Here is a 24,640-nt window from a genome sequence, read left to right as displayed (position 1 = left end):
GCCTGGTACATGTCTGGATTTCCCTGAATGATTTGAGCCTGAAACTGGTCATAGTCAGCTGGCGTACAAGTGATGATATGATAAATACGATTGATCCAGCAATATTTATGAGGATCATCCCCTACTGTTACATAGATTCACCTTGAGTGGGTGTGACCGCAAGACGACGCCAGCAAGATTCAAAAGCCAATCGTTTAGTCAAAACCCAAGCAGTTAGCAAATTCGCTAGCGAGTTTGCAAATTGGCTGCCCCAATACTTCTGAGACTTGCTGTAAAAGCAGTATTCATATATAGAAGGGGAAAGCGACTTGAAAACAATTTCACAGAAAATATAATCTTGTACGTAATCTGGTAATAAACATATTATGAATAATAGTAATAATTTACTTACTTTTTTCACAGTTATACCCTACCCATCCAGGGTGACATGCACAAGAAAACGAGTTGATACCATCCTCACAGAAACCATTCAAACATGGGGAACTAGCACACTCATCATTGTCTAAAGATAAGATGGAGACAAATGTTATTTAAAATATTGCTAAGGTATACAGCATATAAAACACTAACACAGAACAGGCAGGAAAATGGAATATCAAATTTAGCAATACTTACTAAGCTCACAATTAATCCCAGACCAGCCTTGAACACAGTCACATATGTAAGAGTTAACAATGTCTGTACACTGTCCATTCTGACAGGGATTTGAATCACATTCATTTATATCTGAAATAAGATAACCACAATGAATAATAATTATAATAATTATATTAATAATTATATAACCGCAGCGCCCTCATGCCATGGCCATGTGCCCCCTTACCCTAGAGAGCAGATTCTGGCAACCATAAAATTCTGAATGTCCAGGGATCACATGTGGCCACAGTCTTCAACTGTGACCTGTCTGATAGTAATTTTGGCCCCAAGGAAGCCATAGAATGCTCCATTTTAACTCCACACCTTGGTAGGGAGAACACTATCTCCCCAATTTGGCGGCGCCCCCGAATTGCGGTGCTCCCTATTGCATTTTTTTTCTAGAAAATCCTGTCAGTTTATGGATTGAATATTGAAGTCAACAAAGCCATGTACGTATTTAAAAACCTAAATATTTATAAACCCAAATAAAAGTTACATACTATATGAGTTCATAATGTGACGTCACAGATTTGGTGTTGGATTGAAAGATTTGACCAATCAACAAATTGTTATCAGTGGTCTGATTGACTTGTGAGTGATTAATGGAATGGAGAGTGGTGTCAGCCTAACCACAGTCCATCAACTGGCCAGGACTGTGGCCAAATTAATCCAATCATCCTTCTTCTTTGAATGAGACTGATTTCTTATGAAAACAGCAAAAACATTAGTTTGTTTGACTCTAGTGTATTACCATATACTTTTGAAGCTGGTACAATGAGACCACTCACATTTTATAGTTACTAAATTTTAATATACCAGTATTCCTCCAAATTATCTCAATAATCAGGGTCCCTCAATTGGGATTTTATATATGAAATTAAATGATCAATATTTTACTTTAAATAAAACAACCATCCAAGCATTACTGCTGTTATTTTCCGATAATTTTCTTTTTAACATTTCAAATAATTATATCAAATAATTATATCAAATAATTATAACCCCCTCAAAACACAATTGAATTCACCAGTCTAATGATAATTGTAGTTGTGTCATTACATTTTTCCGAATAGAGCCAATAATATTTTACCTGTTTGACAGAGTTCACCAAGATATCCTGGTTCACATAGGCAATAGAATCTGTTGGTTCCTTCCAGACATCTTGCACCATTCTGACATGGTGTACTAGCACACTCTAGGATATCTATAGAAAAAGTGAGAAACCCATCTTTACTGCTATTGTTACCAGAATTTGTTTTGAATATTATCATCTGCTTGATCCAGATTTCTATGTTTTTTACACTATGTTTTTATTTATGTTGTTGTTCACAAAATTCACACGAAAACGTGTGCTCACAGAACCCCTTTTTGTGTAAAAAATGGCTAAAAAACATGTTTGAGGCATTTAACATTGGTTCTTCTACCTGAAAATATCGTTCGGTGACATTAAGTGAAAAAATAGTATGTTGTTATGATTGTTAATTCTGAATTGTTAGAAGAATCTGAGAACTACTTTTTATTTTTCATGACGTAATACCTATAACCATGATTTGCACCGGTAAAAAATCTCAAAAGGCGATAACATACTTAGTCATCCAAATCTGAATAGTACTTTTAAAACAAAATTGTGAGAAAATTTTCACCCTATTCAATAGGTCACAATAATGACAAAGCACCTTAAACATACCTGATTGGCAGTGAATTCCTGTGAAGCCAGGTAAGCAAACACATATATATCCATTGACGTTATCCACACACTGTACTGCATTCTGACATGGATTACTGCCACATTCATTGATGTCTGAAAACAATTAATAATGTGTCATGCTTACAGTTGAATCAAATATGAACTTTCTATCCGTGGAACAGTATTTATTTTCTGGGGTTTGCAGTATCAGGCCGGGAATATTAAATTTACATTTTCACATATAACAAATTACTAGTATTTCAACACAGCTTTGATTCCGGAGAATTGCCTTGAAAATGTCAAAAATGGTTCCCATTTTAAAACATTGTTTATGTTTGTTATATGTAGTATGTCTAGTGACCCCAGGGTGAAGTGAAGTGTACGTGAAGCGCTGAGCAACGAGTAACCAGTTTACATCCGCCATTATGGCTAGATTTCAACATAGGGTCTGTGAAATAATGACATTAAACTGGTTCCCAGTTTACACTGTTTTGACGTTCACGCACTTGACTAGCTGACACTGAGCAGATCCAACTCCGGGTCCAACTCCTGCCATGAGCGCTGCCATCTTGAACTTTCAAACTTAGCAATACAGCGCCACCCTAAAGTAGTTCTGTTAAAGTATTTTCTTTCGTTTTTCTCAAACGTGCCGCCACATAAAGCTACTTATCATCTGTAGAACACTGAACTTTTCACTTGGTATTCAAATAGCACTTGATTTCTAATCGTTTTTTATTCGCTTGTTTCTTTTCTCTATACGTGGACAACCATAGTCTAAATGCCATCGATGACCGTACTCGGAATTAATACGACCATAACAAATCACTGAAAGACTTACACATTACGACATGTTTTAAAACTAGTATGACTAAAAATGAGTTTTAATCAAATAATATTGCTCACACGGACAGCATTTGTTCTCCTTGTTGCATAATAAAATGAGACTAACTACAGCCTGAGTAGTACCCAACAAACCCATTCCTTAATTGTCATAAATATTTATAAACTTCTCAATTGAAACTGAAATGAGAGATTTCTATTAGCCGATGCAATGACATTGAAATATTTTTAAATGACGGCTTGCGCATTGTGCTTCTTGATTGGTTCCACCGCGCACACCAGACACGCATTTCCAGCGTGTCACTCAGTCAATATACTAGTACATCACATCACGACATAGTTGTGGCACTTTTCATGCGACGTTTGAACTTTTTGTTATTTTTTTCTGCCGAAATCCAACAGACATGAAAAGTCGCTCACAGGAAAAGGACCATAAATTATGAAAATAGGCACGAATAAGGGTATGGCTAAGCACATCCACTCACGCTTGAAGAGCGATTACTTATACAGAGCGAAAAACTATAAATATTACATACCAGTTTCACATAGCAATCCAGCATACCCCTCTGGACAGGTACATGTGTACTCATTCTGTCCATCGACACATACGGCTCCATTCTGACAATGATTGCCTATACAATCATCCGTATCTAGACACAATAAAGATTAAGTTAAATGAAGTCACCTTCTCCTCTCACAAGGTTGCCATGACGTTCAAAACTTGTCTTACATTTAAAATATCAGATGTAATTGTCACTTATTGTTCAATAATTTTCTAGCAATTGTCGAGTTATTGTCTGGTACAATTTCTGTACGAGTCACTTCTATAAATGATACAAGGGGCATATAGCGAAACTACACTTTTACTGGCAACGTGTATTGTCCTTACAAAGAGAGGCCGCCACACGGCGTTGACAATGCTTTGCCAGTCAATCAATTTGAGAATGTTATTTTCTAAGAATTGCTATATTATGAAATATGAAATGAATTTAATAATATTAAAACATGTTTTGAAATCTTACTTGTTTGACAGTTATTCCCTTCAAAACCAATCGCACATATGCAGCTGTATTCGTTGATACCATCAACGCAAGTACCGTCATTTTGACAAGGGGAATCCCAACAATCGTCACCATCTGTAATGAAAATGGCGTCATTTGAATAAATTGATCTTACATCAGATTACTAACAAAACTGTTACTGTACGAAATCATTTTCTATCATATAAATGACAGCATGTTAAACATCTCTTCATACATCTCTGTGAAATGTCCATAATAGGCAAGTGGTATACGGAATATGGTATAACGTGTCGCTGTTTACAAACACGTGTCTACCCATGAGCCTATGCGTTTTCAGCGTGCGTTGTTATCGTCGCTTGGGACTCAATTCCCGCGCGTGCGCAGGCGACGATCCCTCCGCTTTAACCTTAGCTGATTAATATAACAAAAGCCACATAACATTTGTTATCTAAAATCCAGGCGATGTGTTTGAAACTGAACGTTTCACTTAGATAGTTTTTAAACTCACGTTTTAAAAAACCTTCCACAATTATATATAGCAGATATTTTGCAAAATGAAAAACAAAGATACATCACGCCTTGGCCAAATACCCTACACTCGATCATCTAAATCCCAGGATTATAATTGGTTTACCCCTGTATCTCACCACAATAGCAGTACAGTAATTAAATTAAACCAATACTAGTAGCTTGCGCCCTCTAGCGACACAATGCTTTTGTGACGTAGATGGGTTACAGTAGTGTTGTTCGAAGAATATGCTATAGCTTTGCTTGGTTATTTCGTAATTTATCATTTTAATATAATAAATATCCCCAAAACATCATTTTTATTGGCGGACAACCACAAGTCATGACAATATTGAACGAAATTCTATTCACCCATTTACGCCACAGTTGTACTGCATTCATTGAAATATCTGACAGCCCGCCGTTAGTTGTGAAACTCTTTCATCTTGTCTAAGACATTTTGCAAAAGTCATATACTGTCATTTAAACTCGATGTTCTGATTGTTAAATACATCATTAGATTTTAGTTTCAATGATTATAGTTTACCGAATCGACGGAATTATTTTTCAACAATGCAGTTTATATGTCAAATAGGCGCAAAAATTGAATTCGTCATGTAACTACATTGCTGGCGTATATTTAGTAGCCATATCATACTAAATTAGTTGTTTCTTACCTGAAGTGTAGTCTAGACGAAATCCTCTCATTCCAATATTACGATCAGACGAAAACACAAGCCACATACTGCTATTATATACAGTGATCGGTTCAGGTAGTGCACCACGATCAGTTAAACTTCCCATGTAGCTCCCAGTAGCTTTAGTATAATCGGCTTCATATCCTGTACCGTACTCTAATACGTCCTTGAATTCTTCAGTCATAAAATCCGTAAAATTGAGTTGTATGTAATTGGCTGCATGTACTCGTAGTATGTACACGCATAATAGCCTATTTGAGTAGTTGTCCGGGTAACTAGGAGACACGATAGTGCCCGACGGTGCGTAGAAGCCATAGCCGCAGTTGGTAGCTGTATACAAATGAATAACGAGAGTAAATGTATCCATGTATACTGCGATTCACAAATAATGGTCGTACCCTCTTAATAACTAAACGTACATGGCGCCCTCAACAGGGGATTATGATTCTAGATCTCAAGCGATAGTCTCACAGGAAAGGGTGTACACTAGTACATGACTGTTTTATTGGTACATGGAAGGTACTAACGTTAGTACGACAAAGGCTTTATTCTACTCCAGCTTCATCAACTATCTTGAACAATACACGTCGAACACCCGTATAAACAATGTTATTTTATTGAGGTACTTAAACGCCTAATGACTTTTGTCTCATTCTGTAAAGTGTCATGAATTTGTTTTTGCGTATCTGTTAACCGACTTAATTAACTGATTATTAGCGAATTGCTGTGTTATGTCTGTCATCGTGTAGGTCTATTTGAAGTTTTGGACGGAACTTGGCTCAGTGGTTTGGAACTAATTACAAGATACCGTCGCTATTCTGACATTCATAGTTATTAATGTAGTGAACGATTAATCAAAAGATATGACGTATTCAGTACTTAGTGTGATTGGCTTTATGATTGAAGGTTACGCCCTAGAGTCTTTTTACTGCTTTGTAATTGGTCAGAGTTTTGAAAATGAATAAAGAGAGTTTGAGTTGGTCTTGGCGGATACTCCACGACAGAGGCAGTCCTGGAGAGACTTGGGGCGAGCCTTGACGCAGTCTAAGAGAGTCTTGGGTCAGCCTTGGATAGTCTTGGGGACTTTTCCCCAGGGCGCTGTCTCTGATAGAGTGCTCGATTGACCGACTAAGACGAGAGCTGAAACGTATTTCGTTGTGTGTGCCTTATTTGACTGTAAAGTTAAAGTGACTTTCCCGATCCCGTACCTCAAGGGGACGAGATAGAGAGACGAGACGAGATTCCCCCCGACAGAGTGGAGAACCCCGGGGAGAAGAGATTTCCCCCTGATAAAAGTACGAAATGATTGCATAGATTGGGATCTAAATGGGACAATACCGAGAAACATGACGTCATATGTGGTGTATTTGTGGTGGTGACTACAAACCTGCTAGGATTTCGCACTGCTTTCCATAATATGTGTCAGGACATTGACACGTATAGTCATTCACTCCCATGCCATCAACACACTGAGCTCCATTTTGACAGGGATTACTACTGCATTCTGGGAAAGAAGGAAAGAAGAGAAAAATTAACCTGAGAAAGGACTATGGTTTATAAGTCGAACATCGCTTTGTCTCTAAGGCAGACATGCGAGTTTGCGGAACAGTATAAACAACAACAAGAAAATCAAATATTTATTAATTTCACTATTTTGAGCGCTCATGCTATTTCATGGGTTATTTGTAAATTTGCGAGTTAAACGTTGAGTTTTGCTGTAACACCATGCTCACATGAATTGAATTCAAAGAATTTTACGCGGAAATGACGTAATTAAAACATACTGTAAAGGGGGTAATTATTCACTGTGTTTTAATTTAGCTTATTTCGCTGACTGGAAAAATGCGCTAAATTAAAACACAGTGAATATGTAAAATTTAGCATAGAACACATTATCTAAATGACGAAACCGTGAATTTAAAACCCACTGAATATGCCTGAAATGGTAAATCAGTGAAATTTAAACCCAGTGAAAATTAGTCATTTTACAGTAGTGAAAACTAATGCATTTACAGTTTTATGCATATTCAAATGAATACAACGTGCCAACAAATAAAACCCCAAACTGAACAACGTGCCAACAAATAAAACCCCAAACTGAACAACGTGCCAACAAATAAAACCCCAAACTGAACAACGTGCCAACAAATAAAATCCCAAACTGAACAACGTGCCAACAAATAAAACCCCAAACTGAACAACGTGCCAACAAATAAAACCCCAAACTGAACAATGTGGCATGATTCCCTAGCTTCACATACCAATGTCAATGTATTGAGCAAGTGTAAAACGTTTTTTTTTTATTAGGCTGTTTGTATTCATCAATTCAGATATATTCATGCATTTTTCTCAAAACAACCCGAGAAGGGGAACATTTTTTTTATCCCGCTGGTCCAGTAATACATTTGATAATTTATATCCCAGTATGAATAAACAATGCGTTGCTTGACCAAGAATAAACAAAAATTTGTGTCATAGTATATCCGTTAATCATTTCAAGGGATTTGAATAAATAGATCAGTGTTCATTCAACACGGTGACGCCAACCACAATCCCTCTATGATAGAGGGACTGTGCGCCAAGGAAGCATTGCGAAATGTAACGCACTTAAATTACGTCTCTCTGGAATAACGGCAAAACGTCACATGTCTACATCGCCTTAATGGGATTACAAGACGTAAAAATGGATCTGAAAATTAAGAAAGTTTCTAAATATGAACTTACCATTTTCTGCACAAACAAAACTTGCTATACATACTAAACAGAATACTAATTCCTGCATCATTTTTGGATTTTTTTCTAGTACGGGATGTATTTGTACGAGTCACTCACTGGAGTACATGGGAACAGGCACGCTCTACCAAAGACAATTCGCAATTGAAACAGTTTTGAATCAAGCGCTCTTGACACTATTTGGGTGACAATTGGATAGTAAAATTTGCATAACAAGTATCGATGTAGCAAAACTACCCAATAGATTCCCAAGACTCGTTCACACCTCTTCCTAACGTCCACTCTATTCTTGAGAAATTGTTCAATCAAATACAAAGCTAATTACAATTAGTATGAACAAGGCTTGTTGTTTTGGCGTTACAAAAATAGTATTCGTTCAATAACGAACTGGCCATATGAGCACGTACTTATGAGTTATAGTAGTACCATATGTATTATGTATTATCACACATTTTTGGGGGATTATTCAACATATGATAACTTAAGTTTATGAATTTGAAAAGTTTGTTTTCTGCCTGGACAACCTACATTTATAATGTATTAGAGTTTTGCTTCGGCTTATCGATAAAACCAACTAATATGTGTAACTAATGTCCCTGCCTATTGGCGTAGAATTGACATCGTGCACTCCAGCGGGAACTCCTTCAACTCAAAGTACAAACCAATCTTCGGGAATGCTCGGTAATGTTCGGCAATTTTGCTCACTGTAGATAGGTACAGGATGTAAATGACTTCATACGACAATACGATATCATGATGGGAGGTAAAATTGTACGTACAATTTAGTCAAATAGCATGCGCAGTGTTTCGTATGTTGATTTTTTTAGCGGAATCAAATCAAATCAAATTACTGTGAATCATTCTCCCTTTCTACCGACATATGGAATCTTTATTACAACGTTATTAGATTTATAATCATATTTAAACTCAAATACTAAAATATTAATTAATGTCAGTGTTTTATTGCAACTATGAAGGTCATCTCATATTAACATTTATACTTCCGGGTCTGAGAAGGAGCAAGTTCTTATCACAATATTAATTGATTTCGGTGTTATTTACCTCTTATTTGAATTAGTATGAAGTAAACTTGGCGCCATGGTAACCTCACCAAATCCACTGTATACAGTTGTACTTTGTATTCATTGTCAATGTCTATTTATGATTCTATTTTCTCGCACCAGGTTTTGGGCTATACCATTCATATTGAACAAAGTACGGTATATTTAGAGGTGTTTCTGCTGTTAACACAGGCGATCGCGCGTGGTATTGCGAGAAAATGTATCCATGTCTTTTGGAGCGCGTAACTACGTAAATATAGGATGTCATATTTGGAGGCAAGCCTCTGCCACGCTATTATTCAGAATGGGAGTGACGCGAATGGAATTCTGGAAAGCTGAAAATGACACGGTGGATACCACAGTTGCTCATATGATAATTGTATACATATGTTTCTTTATGAGCAAAATTTATTTATATTACACCCAAAGAATTGCCAACAAACAGTCACGAAAGTCAGCTACATGCAAATTTCGATGTGTTAATTATTCACGATATGCATGAATGAATATTCAATCCAGATTTACAACTGTGACGTATAATGGAGGATATAATAACAAAAATAGCGATATAGTTTGATTTAGATTTTTTATTGGTCTTTTGAAATTAGTAAAAACGTGTGAGTAATACTCGTAGGTAAATGAGTGGGTGTATAGATACCCGGATGTGAACAAATCAACAACATTCATCACCAATCCTTTGTAACCAATCATAGTATACGTTATATATACTAACTTGTAAAATAAAAAAGTTCAATAAAAATGAAGACCATTTGTTTTAGAAGGATAAGATATTAAAGGCAGCTCATGCTGGATTCTGGAACTTTTAACTTATTACTCATCAATTAAAACAATTTCTGTCTACATTTCAACTACTGAGTCGCTCCAATTATTCACCAAAAAAAATTAATAGTTTTGAAATATTGAAAAGAAAAATAATTATCGTGGTGATTAGTATATTTTAATAATTTATTTCATCATTGCATTGTCCAAACACACATAACAACGAAATCTATATAAATAGGCCATGACCTACATTATAGAACATGAGGTAGTAGTAAAATAGATCCGGATGGGGTCACGGTGGTCAAGGTTCTTGGTATTAAATTTGCCTGATAGGCATACCTCTACTTCATGTTGAAGTACTCACACATGTGCGGTTTCCTGAAGCTAGGTATTACACATAATACATAAAACAAAATCATACAACATGTTTTTTTTATGTTTTTTTTTCTTGTGGGATTTACCATTTGACAATTTCACAATTTGAAATTTAGTATATATATGCTTATATTGTGAGGAGAAGGAGATCTGTTTGGTACACCTTCAGGTGGTCTGTTTACTGACCTTTTTTAAGATCTATACACTCAACTTTTCATCTAAAATGCGTGGTCTTAGCGAAATGGTTTTAGGAGATAATATCTTGCCTATCAAGTGATCTACGCTTTAATATTTAAACTCATGGGACTATGAGTCTTAATTGAAATGAGGACATTTGTAGTGTTTCACGCAGTAGAAACTGGAAATGAATAAAATAGCAACAATCTCAGAGGAATAGGACTATAAAAGAAAATGGAGTCATAGAAACGAAGATAGGGGATGGTAGTAGTAAGTAATAAGTCGGCAAAAGAATTTCTGAATTTGTCAAAAGAACTTTTGACAAAAAACATTTCAAACCAAAGTCTCTTCCGAATTTTACAAAACGTTTCATAAATGGCCGCCGGTTTGAATATAATGGAAAAAATAATTAAAAGCACCACACATGCTTTACCAAATGACTGATATCTAATTGGTACAATCTGTAATTAAGGTTTAGGAGAACATTCGTATAAAATGGCTAACTACCATTCCACCTAAAAGATTCAGTACGATCGAAAATATTGTAATATTTGCATGTCATTGTTTTACACCATTTGTTGAATGCATTTGAATGTGATTTATAAAAAAAAACTAAAAACGTTGTTACAGGTAGGTACAATACTAGTACTATTTAGTGTACATGTGTGTTAGTGAATTTTATTTTTCTTCGTACGAATACTATACAGATGCTTTAGTTTACAATAAGTCATAATCCAATTTGGTCCTCAACTGGTCGTGCAAACAACAGCATTAAATAATACATGCTTTCGTCCATATTGCATCTCTGAAGGTACACTATGAAATCATGCATACAGCTGTATTGGGATCTTGGGACTATAATATGAATTTGATAAGGGAAATATGTACTAAATGAACTTATTACAATGATTTCCATGACGTCTGAATATAGGCAATCTTTGCGACTTCTCTTTAATTGTGTGTCAACACTTCACATGCTAATGTTTTTAAACAGTGTGCCGATGCACCTGATTTCGCTAAGACTGCCATAATTCAGGGAAACTGACGAGTCAACGCTGAATCCGGATGAATCACATACTTCCCGCAATGCCAGTACCATCAAATACGTGACACAATAGTCCCAGGACCCCAATAAAGCTATAGAAATAATCGCAGACTACAACTTTATAATAATCACGCTATTGAAATTTGTCTATTCTATGGGATTTTAAAATTCTACAGATAATGTTGTGTACAGACTCACGGAGCGACACGCTTTGGAGCTAAACTCTGCTCATAACGTGTCCAGCGATCATGACCAAGTCTACAGAGAAAACAGAATTAAAAATTAAGTTAAATCCATGTCTACAAAGCGACATTGATTAAGTGAGTTACATTTATATCAAATCTACAACGCATTTCCACCCCAAAAGTGAGCAACAGATAATTTCTATAATTCGCGCCCTCTACAGACGAGGCTTTTTTTGACGTCAAAAAGGACGCGTATTGGTGAAAGCAATGTCATTGATATAAACAGCTGTGTTTGGTTGTATAGTCGTACGTTATCTCAAAAACACTTCAATTTCTGATAAAACCTAAACTTGATTTATGGACGACTACACGATATCAACGTTCTGAAAAGCTTTTTGTCGCCTATTTACGTCAAAGAAGCGTTTTGGCGCTAGAGGGCGCGATTTATAAGACAGACGTATTGTTAATAACAACATTCGCAGACGTAAAAGTTTATTTGATCCATATGAGTTATTTTGTTGTGGTTTTGAGAGATGCTGAATTGTTCGAGTTATAAACATCGAGTCACGAAAACATCGAGTTATAAAAAGGACCACGCTCATATTTTAGAAACCACGCCCACTTTTGCAAAACCACACCCAAATTGTAACTCAAACTTTAATTAACAGTGTTACTTCGAGTTATAGACAGCATAGGTTATTTGGTTTCTTTAACGTTCGACAATGTCATATTGTTGCATCTAAATGTTTGATTTATAGCAAAATACTGAACACATGTGTTGCTGCTTGGTGTAAATGGCCACTGCTGAGTGGAACCGAGAATCCCATAACCAGATTAACTTTCCCATTATAATCACGATTCCCTGTTGATAGATGAATACAGATCAAGAAAGTAGCTACGTCACAGAACCCTCACTACTAATGCACCGTTCTAATAAATCACGCCCTCTGACGATAAAGCGTGTCTTCGGTGCTGGAACACCGTTCAAATCGTCGCTAATATTTTTTTTTTTGTTATTGCCATCAAAGAAGCTGTTCTTTGAGGGCGCGGGGTAATGGGATTTGCCTTAGTACAAATTACGAAAAACTGCAAGATCAAACATAATCTTTTTGAATGAAATTGCTTACAAGCGCTTCGTCGTTGAGGGCGCGACTTATTGAAATGAGTATGGGAAAGAAAGTTTATTCACAGTGCCTCTATCTCTCTGATAGAAAAATTTGTGGTTTCTTGGAAACTAAAATGTTTTTATGGCAGCCGTATTCACACTGTACAAGTACTTACTTATTTACGACATAGCTCTCACGACAGGCATTGGCTTTATCAGTTGAAATCCATGTAGTTTCGAGAGTTTCTTCACTATCACACAGATGACATTGACCAGTCCAACTTGTAGTTAGGTCACCATTATTATAAACAACAGTAAAACCAAATGTTGGAAATCCAGAACAATCTTCAGCTTGACATGAACAATAGCCAACTACCAAATTAGGTCCTTTAAAAAAAAGATGACACATATAATTTATTGATAAGAGTATACCAACGGAGAAGAATGTGAAACAAAAATTAAAGGGCAGTGGTTGTCGCGCAGCGCATATTCGATTTTCTAAAACAAACAATGTATTTTACACGCGTTATGTACGACGCGATGGCAATCATCCTTTAAAATGACTAGAATCAGCCGGTGATTAGCAGTAACAGCCCACCCGCCACGCACAATTTATCTGCTGATGAAATATACCCGCTTTCAGGATTTTAGATATAAGTACGGGTCATATTTATTGTTTTAGTATACGTATAAACATCGGTGTTGATTTACTGGGATGAAAAGACGCCCGTGTACACTTGAGTCTATTGTGTACCTCGGTCTCTTTATCCCAGCCATACCATGTATGATACTTTACAGTTTATGACTGATTCATTAAAATGTTATATTATTTATATATACAATGTTGTATGCAAATCTGTTGTATGTATCGTGTATGTAAATTTTACAATAATTTGATTATTAGTTTTATGTCTGATGTTTTTATATATGGCAGCAACCAAACTTGTTATTTGATGTAAATATATGTATACACATAATTTACTACTTTACTAAAAATCAGGGCATACATCAGGGCTACCTATATAAATCAAATGTCTCGGGGTAACATTCATTGTCATTACTGGGTATGAATATATGTGAATAAATTATATATTTCAACACTATATGTATTTACCTGCATCATAATTGAGTGCCCTTTCATATGCAGATGTGTAACCACCCAATAGCATACCAGTTGGTGTTTTATCTAGTCTGATTTCATCACCGAGTTGGTTATACCACGTGCCTTGCAGATCACAGAATGTAGCTGCAATATGAACAATCAGAAAGTTTAATGTTAAAATAGGCTGATGAGTAAATTTATTAAGCGAGTCCAACACTGTAAGAATCTAAAAACTCGATTAATTCAGGGAAACATGGAACACACTCCGATATTCTCGTTGGACCAAGCAAGATTTGACTTTTACTAACTCGCATCTATTCTCACAAAACTTCATCATGATGAAAAACCAGGGAAAGCGATATTACTAACTCGACATATATCTATTGCAATACATCTTTTGATGAATTGTTGCCTGACAGATTAATTGGCTGATCATTTGTTATCATATGACACACAGAGCAAACAATGTTACAAAACATGTCTGACAGGGTTGTCCTATCTCCAAACTATATACATATATATTCGTGTACAGCAATCCATTGTCTACTTTATTAAAACGTGTTACCTGTTTCACAGTCATATCCGATAAAACCTTCACGACATACGCATGAGTATGATCCTTTGTTATCAATACAGGAACCGCCATTTTTACATGGAAGACTTGAGCATTCATTAATATCTGAAATCATAAATAAAACGTGAATGAACGTGCTGGTTTAAAACACGAAAATCCATTTCTCAGGTGTATTACGATTCATAAACCATTCCATACCCTTGCGCACAGTTTAGTGAATATAGCATTGACAATTATTCCGTGTCAAAATCTGTCTATAATCAAAATCGTTTTTGTATTATTTATTAAATGCAATTTTGTTTTAATTAACTGTAAGTCTGATAAAAACAGCCAAATACTGTGCTTTCAGTCATTAAAATCCCAATATAAATAATGTAATTTTAAAATTTTTATCACCATATGTCACATGCCAAAAAATTGTGATATTGAGATATATCTTTGTCATAAAGAACAATGCTATCGCCCTAAGACAGACAATATATGTTTTTTTACTCCGCTTTGTACACCAATTTTCTACGAACCGAGTATGGTGAGAAAAGTTATAAAACAAAGTTAATAACATGATTTTTATGTATTTTTGTGTATGTGATGTTTTCAAATGTAGAATGAACTAAAATACTGACAGAAATCTTCAGTTAACCTGCGATGTACACATCCAGAATGTAAAAAAATATCATTTATATAAATTATATTTGTGATATTTATATTGAAAAATAATATGAGATCTGAGTCGCACTAATAGATATATACTGTAAATATAAGGAAGCTAGACCAGTGATTTTTGGCACTTTATATATTATTATTATGGCTGTGAACGATGCGCATCGTATTCCCCTTCTGTTTGGCTAAAACAAATAACTTGAAATTGCATTTGAGTTGAATGCTTATTACAAATTTTAATTTTTATAATATCAGATCAAATTTTGGCTGACTTAATTGACAATCTACATGATCCAATATTACATACCGATTTCACAATTTCTTCCAGCATATCCTTGTGGACATTGACACGTGTAATCACCCATTCCATCATTTATACACTGTCCACCATTTTTACATGGATCAGGGTCACATGGATTAACATCTGTCAAATAAAAGTATATATAATATTAGTGAAAATACAAGGCGTGTAACATTTGTTACAACATATTTTTATTTTATTTCTATATACTTCCAGGGTAGATGAGGAATGTATGTCAAATCCAACGTTGAGATAGATTTGAGTTCCTTATCCTATTTATTTATTTTATTTTATTTATTTTCCGAAAGTTAATTCGGTTCAGTGAATGTGTTAAGCTTATATGGCCACCATCAAGTTTACAAATCAAGTTAGGAAGTTTTCTTGTTTAAATCATGTTCGTCATATCATATGAAAGCTTACTAGATAATTATTCAATTTTCGAAAACGATTGAGTCAAGATATAAGGTTTAGTACCTACTACATCTGTGGCTATATAATACAATATTAATCCAAATATATTTATTAGCTAAAATTATGAAGTTATGTTTCTTGCGCAATGGTTGTAGTGATGATTACACTAAATATAGACTATTATATAACTACATAATACTTAGACAAGTAGACTCACTGATTTCACATATTTCGCCAGTCCAGTTTGGTGGGCAATTACAAGTATATGAATTAATACCATCATTGCAAACACCTCCATTGAGACAAGGATTTGGATCACAATCATCAATATCTGCGTGTAAACAGTATCAGCAAATTAGTTACAGTAATAGGACACGTAATGAATATACACTATTTTGCAACAAACAAATCAAATATTACTAATATCACTGACAAATTCACTGACCTAAGTATATGTACTCAAATAGTTACTAAAATGATTACTATTCAAATTCACAAAACGTATAAATCTGTAAAAAGTCAATATAACTTACTGATTTCACAGTTGTGTCCTGTGTAGCCAGTTAGACAAACACATGAATAATACGCTATAGCATCAATACATTGTGCACCATTCTGACAAGGACTACTGCCACATTCATCGATATCTGAATTTAGGATACAAATAATAAAGGCATTAATGGCGTACACATTTCACACATTTCGGGTTTTAAAGTTATTGATATAATGTACAATTTTGTAGAAACTAATTCGGTGCTCTATTACTGCCTTGTTTACTTTTCGTGCCTTTATGAGACAGGGAGAAGGTGATGTAGTTAAAAATTGTTCTCCTCAGATCGGAATTTAGTATCCCACCTTTAACGGGCTTTCACATGAACACAAATTATTCGCTTATAATCTCAATGTCAATGTCAATTGCTGTCTTGTTCATGATTGCCTAAAACCTATACATACTAGTTCCACAATGAAGGTCAGTCCATCCTGGTACACAGTCGCATGTATATCCATTAACACCATCATTACATACACCACCGTGTAGACATGGCGCACTGGCACACTCGTTTATATCTTAAAGAAAAAAAGAAAAATGCTATTAATAATTACAAATGTAATAATAGCAATAAGTCTGTGTTGTAAAGTAGAGCAGTAGTTACATCATTATTGAATTTAAAAATCAAAAATAATTCTTGATGATATGATATTGTATGGTCTTTAGTATAACCACTCAATTACGTAATAATAATCACAGTCTGCATCATTCTGGATTAAGTAAGACATAAATAATTTATATTATATTGTAATTGAATTACATTGAATGATTTAACGCTTATGAGAAATGTTGCCATACTTACTGATATCACATATCACTCCAGTATAACCCCCTGCACATACACATGTGAATGAATTAATACCATCAATACACTGACCACCATTAAGACATGGAGCACCGGCACACTCATCTATATCTGAAAGTATCAACAATGCATTCCATTTAATTATATTAAGATGTGTATTATCTTAAATATACATAAAGTGACACTGAAACTCATTGGTTCATGTGATGAAATATGATGACCTCGTAAGTTTAATATAAATGAATTTAATGTGTTCGCACTTGGTGAATCAAGTGATGTAATGGGATGACCCGTGAGTGTTATGCCAATAAATAATGTACATTTGGTAAGCCGTTCATCGTAAAATCAAAAGACATCTTCAATGTTTTTAAATTATCACTTGGTTTATCTTGAGAAAAAAACATGTAGTCTCAATTGAAGATAAAATAAAATAATCAATTGGACATACAAAGATATAATTATTAATTATTAATAAAAAGAATGTAAGGATCACTGTTGGCATGGTGACGATAAGAATATTGATGTGAATCGTACTCACTTGTTCCGCAACGGACTCCAGTCCATCCTGGAAGACATGTGCATGTGTATTGTGAAACACCATCAACACAGGCTCCACCATTTAGACAAGGTGAACTGCTACATTCGTCGATATCTAAAGACAAGACGTGTTAAATAGATACATGGTTTAGAGGAAAGATATTTGACTAGTATTACAAATTCTGATATCATAAGGTCAAAAATAGAAGATGATATTTATACATAAATCATAGTCATATAACATAATCTGGTTTATTTTAGTTGCTAAAATGGTAAAGACTTACTTTCTTCGCAATTAGTTCCTCGGTAACCAATTTGACAAGTACATGTATATCCATTAACTAAATCGTTACAAACCGCGCCATTCAAACATGGAGCACTGGCACATTCATTTATGTCTAGTGAAAGAAACATATACTCATTACAAGTACCATATTTGCTCTATTGTAAACACATAATTTATACTAGTATTAGGGGTACGCTTGGATGAGACAAGAGCACAAGATTTCCCACTTGCACACACAGACTTTTAATAAAGCAAATACGGTAGTACAAAGTATTTTCAAGAATATTTTAATAATGTTCTATGATCTTCCTTTTATTATAGCATTATTTATAAAACGTTGCTTGCAGTGACACAAATTATTGCATTATTGAATACAATTATTCCCATGTACAGTAATGTTTTCAACACCTTAGAGTGAATTTAATAGATTTGTAATAGACCTGTTGTATTAAACTCGTTGTATGGAATCTCATGTAGAAATATACCAGTCTAAAGTTTGTTCTGTTAACGTTGAGAGATAATCCCATCTGCGCATTACAGGCACCCTCTTTTTCAGAAAAATGTTAAAACATTGCATACGATATAATACAATATATGATCACTTACTAATATCACAAATTGTTCCAGTCCAGCCAGGAGCGCAGACACATCGAAAGCTTGCTATTCCATCAATACATGTAGCACCATTCATACATGGTGTATTCAGACAGTCATTTATATCTAAATAGACACAATTAAGTATTTATATTTAACAGTATTCACTTCTGTAATGTTACAATTGAATCATGAGATCATTGGAATACATGAGTATATAAAGGTATATCATACTATTTAGTATGGGATAACTTTATATTTATACTTGAATAAGAATAACCGTTTAAAACATTTCACGTAGTATGCCTTCAATTCTGTAAATATCTGGCATGTCAGGCATTGCGACATACGTCGTTTACAATCAATATATATACCACCTAAATACTTACTTGTTTGACATAGTTCACCTTCATAACCCAGTGCACACTGACATGTGAAACCATTATCCAAATCGTTGCATATTCCACCATTTTGACAAGGTGAACTGGCACATTCGTTAATATCTACAATGAATTACGTAATTGTCAGCAAAGAGGCATTGTAATCATTATGAAATGAAAAGCAAGAACATTGCCTCTTTGGAATTACAATACAATCAGTATGTATATGATTCAAATTGGCAATATATCAATCAATAATCTTAGGGTGATTGAGCAGAGATATCTTTACTATCATTATGCACATGTCATAACCTAAACTGTGGGTTGAAATTGAATATTGTGATAAAGTTTTATCATCATTCTGGTGCATACCGTAACTGTCAAATCTGTCTAACCATTTGGGATACTAATGACAATTTCAATGTTCTACTTTTTCTAAATAACTTAAAATTTATCGGTATGATTATAGTAATACAGATTATGTTAGCAGATTAATGATATATTTCATACGCTGAAATAGGTAACCCTTGAAATTAATTATTCAAAATGGAGAACGGGAATGATTCTTTTTCCTAGTAAGTGGTGGTTATATGTCATACGTACTTGTCTGGCAGTTGTCTCCCACAAATCCTGGTAAACATACACATGTATAACTATTAATACCATCGACACATTGCCCACCATTCTGGCATGGTGAACTGGCACACTCGTTGATATCTGGTAAAATAAAGAAGAAAAGAAATGCAAATGTCATGCACGGGATATACACACAATGGCACAGTTTGCAACTCAACAAAGGGAGACGATTTGTATGGCACAACTATTAAAAAACAATAAATGAACAATGACAAGTAATACATACTAATTTCAACAATAAATGAACAATGACAAGTAATACATACTAATTCCACAGTTATTGCCAGTCCATCCAGCTAAACAAACGCATAGATAAGAATTGATAGCGTCAAAACACGCTCCGCCATTTTGACAAGGTTCACTAGAACATTCGTCAATATCTGAGGAGTTAATAAATAACACAAACAAGTGTAAGTCTAGTGCAATTAGGGTATCTTATTCATACACGTGTCAACATACGCTGTGAATAATATCGTTATACCTACGTATTTCACGCAGGTGATTCGACTCCGAGAGTACTCCCTTCACACGAAAACGGCATATAGTACACGTATGTTGCAACCAACCACGCGATTCAACCCAACACAACTGTTTGTACCGTCACATGGTTGACATTTATAATCGTGTGAGGAATTTCATAATGACTATCCCCCAAAAGACGTGGCCACAATGAAACTTTTTAAGTCAAAATATCCCATTTTCTTACACAATTAAGCCCCCCCTCCCCCGTACTCATTTTTCCATACAGATTAATCCGCTCTCTCCACTGTTTTTTTAACCTGGCTAATGTACCCCATCGTCGGATTGAATAAGCTTAAAACAGATGGGTTTATACTTATTGTTTCAATCTATAAGCTGACGTTCGTGTCAGTGTGTTGTTTATATTAAATGGACAACAAGTGATTTGAGACATTGCTGGTATCAATTTCATGAATTGCAATGTGATCGTATAAAATATATACAATTAGTTCTCTGTGGCTGCGATGTAAAAATAGATGTGTCAGATCGTAAGCAGTATGAACTCATAAATGACTTAATGAAACATTGATGAAAACCTAAATAAGATTGAAGAAAATGGTTCAATACTTACTTATTTCACAGTTAACACCTGCATATCCAGGCAAACACGCACATGTGTAAAAGTTGTTGCCATCAGTACATGTGCCGCCATTCTGGCATGGACTGCTAGCACACTCATTAATATCTGTATTGCAAACGTACAAACACATTGAAATACATACAATATCTGTCCACTGTATACAGAAACACATACTGTAAACCAATAATTTGTTATTTATTTCCTGGGTTAAAGTTCTTAAAGACTTTGATCACTTCAGATAATTTGCCAGACTGCTACAGCATTCCATTACTTTCTTTGTCACCAAATTAAATACTATATACTGAAAACCTTTTTATTTTCACTGACATTTTATTTCACTATTTTTATGTTTTGAGCATATTCACTGTGTTTTAATTTCATGAATTGTTCAAGGAAACAATGAGTTTTATTGTTATTTGACATGTTGACATAGATTTAATTTAGTGGATTTTACTTGTCAGCGGCGCAAATAGTGAAATTAAAACCCAGTGAATAATTAATGCATTTAGAATAGAATAGAATAGAATAGAATAGAATAGAATAGAATAGAATAGAATAGAATAGAATAGAATAGAATAGAATAGAATAGAATAGAATAGAATCAGTGAATGAAGGTAGGAATACTCACCAATATCACAATTGATACCGGCGTACCCCAATGGACATATGCAGGTATACCGATTGATGCCGTCTTGGCACGTAGCGCCATTGAGACAAGGACTGCTCGCACACTCATTAATATCTGTAATTATACAATTATAATTAATAAACAAAAAATAGTTTAGATATATTGAGAACTAATACTTAGAATCATGTATTTGAGAAGGAATAATCAAGTGTCCACATAAACTCTGGTCTCCATAGAAACAGTTTCCTAAATCTCTACTTACTAATTTCACAATTGATTCCTTCAAAACCAGCTATGCAGTCACAAGTATAACTGTTTATCCCGTCATTGCACGTGCCACCGTTAAGACATGGGGAATTATGGCAGTCATCTCCATCTATTAATATTATCAAATATTATAATATATGATTAGTGCGTTGTAAATGTGTTTTGAGTGCATCTTTCAAGTAATGATAAATAAATAAATACTATTCTCCGAGTAATGATAATATAATTACATAAATTATTTGCAATTTTGATTTGTCAAAAAAAGTTCAATTAAAATGTAACACATATAAACAATGCATTGTTGGAGATAAAATAAAATGTTGCGATACTGGGCATGTTATTCGGCACATGTTGAATGCATCATGGGAGATATATTTCGATACTCTTGCTGCAGCATTGCCCAGTAATGGCAGGAACCTCTCTGTCTGAAAACCATACCTGCAACGTAATTCACTTCAAATCCATTCATTGCGATGTTACGATCAGTAGTAAAAAGGAACCATACATGGTCAGAGAGAATTGTCACTGGATCAGGTAGTTGATTACGAGCAGTTAAATTGCCCTCAAAAGACCCAATAGCTTGATTAAAGTCCACTATGTCTCCACTTCCGTATTCAAGTACATCTTTGAATTCTTCGGTGTCAAAATAGGCCACCGTGAATGTTATCTGTTGTGCTCCGTGAACTTTGACATAGTAAGTACAATATGCCCTGTTGTTATATTGACCCGGATAGTTTGGTGACCTTATTGATCCGCTAGTGTCAGAAAAAACGTGCCCGCAACTCGAACCTGAATAAATAAATAAATAAATAAATAATTAAATAAATAAATAAATAAATAAATAAATAAATAAATAAATAAATAAATAAATAAATAAATAAATAAATAAATAAATAAATAAATAAATAAATAAATAAATAAATAAATAAATAAATAAATAAATAAATAAATAAATAAATAAATAAATAAATAAATAAGACGCAGACTTGCAACTTCACTTCTTACCTGATTGGCTTTCGCAATTTGGTCCCTCCCAGTCATAGGACGCACAGACACAAGTATAGTGATCAACCGGATTCGAGTCACCTCCATCTTCACAAACGCCGCCATTTTGACAGGGGTTACTTAGGCACTCTGAAGAAGAAGTAACACAATTTTGACTGCATTACAAATAATAAGGTGCACGTGCATGGAAATGTTATTGTCCGCCAGGTAGCGATAGAGGTGTTACACAGTAGTGGTGTTAAGATGAATAAATCGTTGATCAAGCTTGATAAAATAAAAATGCAGGCCATACAATACATAATTTAAACATATTGGCCCAAGACTATAATGACGACTTTAGAATATAACTACAGAAATCTGAGTCTACCTTCACGCTCATTGTTTTATCTTCTATGCAAACGAGACCTAACTCATCGATTCATTTTCTTATGATGCTACATAGATTAAACAATTTAATCAGAAAAGAAATATGTATAAACGCCCCTTTTCCAACTAACAGAAGGAATTCTAACACTTTATTTTTAAAAGCGTTCATGGGTTTATGTCTTTATTTATATTTTATTTTATACAATTACACTTTTATATTACTTTATATCGATATAATTATTAAGACAAAATATGAATATATAGTATTATAATTTGTTAAATATATGAAAGCCATATTAGTATATAAAGGGGTTTTTCTTTTTCCATGTGGTAAACAGACTACCGACGTGGTGCTGGATATAACAGAGCACATATTCTGAAATATGCTATACTAACAGATGACAAATGCAGCAGTGATAAGATGTGTCATACTATGACGTAGGTAGCTGATATGGTATATTTCACGGTGGCCGTATATTGTAGTGGTTGTAAGTGAATAGCTCGGTATATTGATGATTAGATGTCCTTTGGTGGTCTACTGAGAGTTGTAAATTATGATGGATTACGTGGTGGATGCGAGGGGTAGTATTAGAAGTAAAAGTAAAAGTATTAAATGCATTCCTATCACAGAAGTTTGCATTCAACTTCAAGCATACATGCGTGACATTTGATGGATGGGGTCAGTCGATTCAAAAGAGCTTGATAAAAGGGCAATAGTTCAACAACTTTCGGGTAATTATATATTCAGTTTTGAGACATAGTTATTGTTAGTAGCATTATTTATACGAACAGAGTATGCATTCGTTCGACTTTCTAAAGATTCAACGGCAATAAAACGGCTGACAATTGTTTGGCTTCAATGATTACTTTGAAAAGAATTCAGAATGACACGCTTGGCTTCAAAAGAGGTATCTATTTATGGCCTCTGGATGTACACTCACGCATGACCCCCAGTACAGAAATGGTGTCGGCAGAGTCGTCTGGGCGTTGGTTGAGACAAGTATAAGGGGAGCAGGTGGAATGACACAAATCATTACTAACTAGTAAAACACAATGCATATACTCAGTTAAGCCAAACACTGTGCTATTTGTTGCCTTGTTGACTGGCATATTGACTGACAATGACTGACACTGACTGCCTGCCTAACTTACTGACTAATCTACTCACTCTTGGTAAATCATCGAAAGACTGCCTGTTACCATGGCACCATAGCATTGAAACCATTCATCGACAAACTTTTCGTATAACATGGAGTTTTCTTTAGTTGTTATTATTGTATAAAACCACAATCACATTCAGAGTTTTATGAAATGTGGGACAGTAGCGTTCAGTATATGCATAACTGTAGTTTGCGTTAACAATGATAAGTGATTTAACAAGTGGTTGGTTAAGAACCTATAAAATAGTACTTACTATATGTTTACAGACTTACCTCCATCAGCCAAAGTGCTTCTGAAAAGGGTGACAAAAAGAAGAGCTGAACACAGACTGGTGCGAAGGAACCTCATCTTGCTAGAGAACTAGAACACGTATGGAATGATGCTAAGATACGACTGAGTTAAAAGAAGACCTTCGTCTATTGTC

At 34.7% G+C, this 24,640-nt stretch overlaps 1 protein-coding gene across 1 annotated transcript in view; it reads right to left on the bottom strand.

Annotated features, from left to right (window-relative positions):
* The window catches only part of LOC100366973 (uncharacterized), a 64,065-nt gene that overhangs the window by 11,566 nt on the left and 27,859 nt on the right, over window positions 1–24,640 (bottom strand). The window contains 30 exon segments of the mRNA XM_085502656.1: window positions 392–502; window positions 616–726; window positions 1,727–1,840; window positions 2,324–2,437; window positions 3,700–3,813; window positions 4,186–4,299; window positions 5,370–5,720; window positions 6,778–6,894; window positions 11,598–11,656; window positions 11,763–11,822; window positions 13,031–13,241; window positions 13,969–14,100; window positions 14,522–14,635; window positions 15,498–15,614; window positions 16,120–16,233; window positions 16,436–16,549; window positions 16,857–16,970; window positions 17,255–17,368; window positions 17,796–17,909; window positions 18,079–18,192; window positions 18,687–18,800; window positions 19,064–19,177; window positions 19,658–19,771; window positions 19,957–20,070; window positions 20,781–20,894; window positions 21,418–21,531; window positions 21,680–21,793; window positions 22,123–22,473; window positions 22,690–22,818; window positions 24,489–24,576. Coding sequence (XP_085358782.1) covers window positions 392–502; window positions 616–726; window positions 1,727–1,840; window positions 2,324–2,437; window positions 3,700–3,813; window positions 4,186–4,299; window positions 5,370–5,720; window positions 6,778–6,894; window positions 11,598–11,656; window positions 11,763–11,822; window positions 13,031–13,241; window positions 13,969–14,100; window positions 14,522–14,635; window positions 15,498–15,614; window positions 16,120–16,233; window positions 16,436–16,549; window positions 16,857–16,970; window positions 17,255–17,368; window positions 17,796–17,909; window positions 18,079–18,192; window positions 18,687–18,800; window positions 19,064–19,177; window positions 19,658–19,771; window positions 19,957–20,070; window positions 20,781–20,894; window positions 21,418–21,531; window positions 21,680–21,793; window positions 22,123–22,473; window positions 22,690–22,818; window positions 24,489–24,576 — 3,889 coding nt within the window.

This window comes from Saccoglossus kowalevskii, chromosome 8 (genome assembly GCF_978046115.1).
Source record: "Saccoglossus kowalevskii chromosome 8, keSacKowa6.1, whole genome shotgun sequence".
NCBI lineage: Eukaryota > Metazoa > Hemichordata > Enteropneusta > Harrimaniidae > Saccoglossus > Saccoglossus kowalevskii.
Note: the sequence above shows the minus strand (reverse complement) of the source record. Positions and strands in the feature narration are given on the sequence as shown.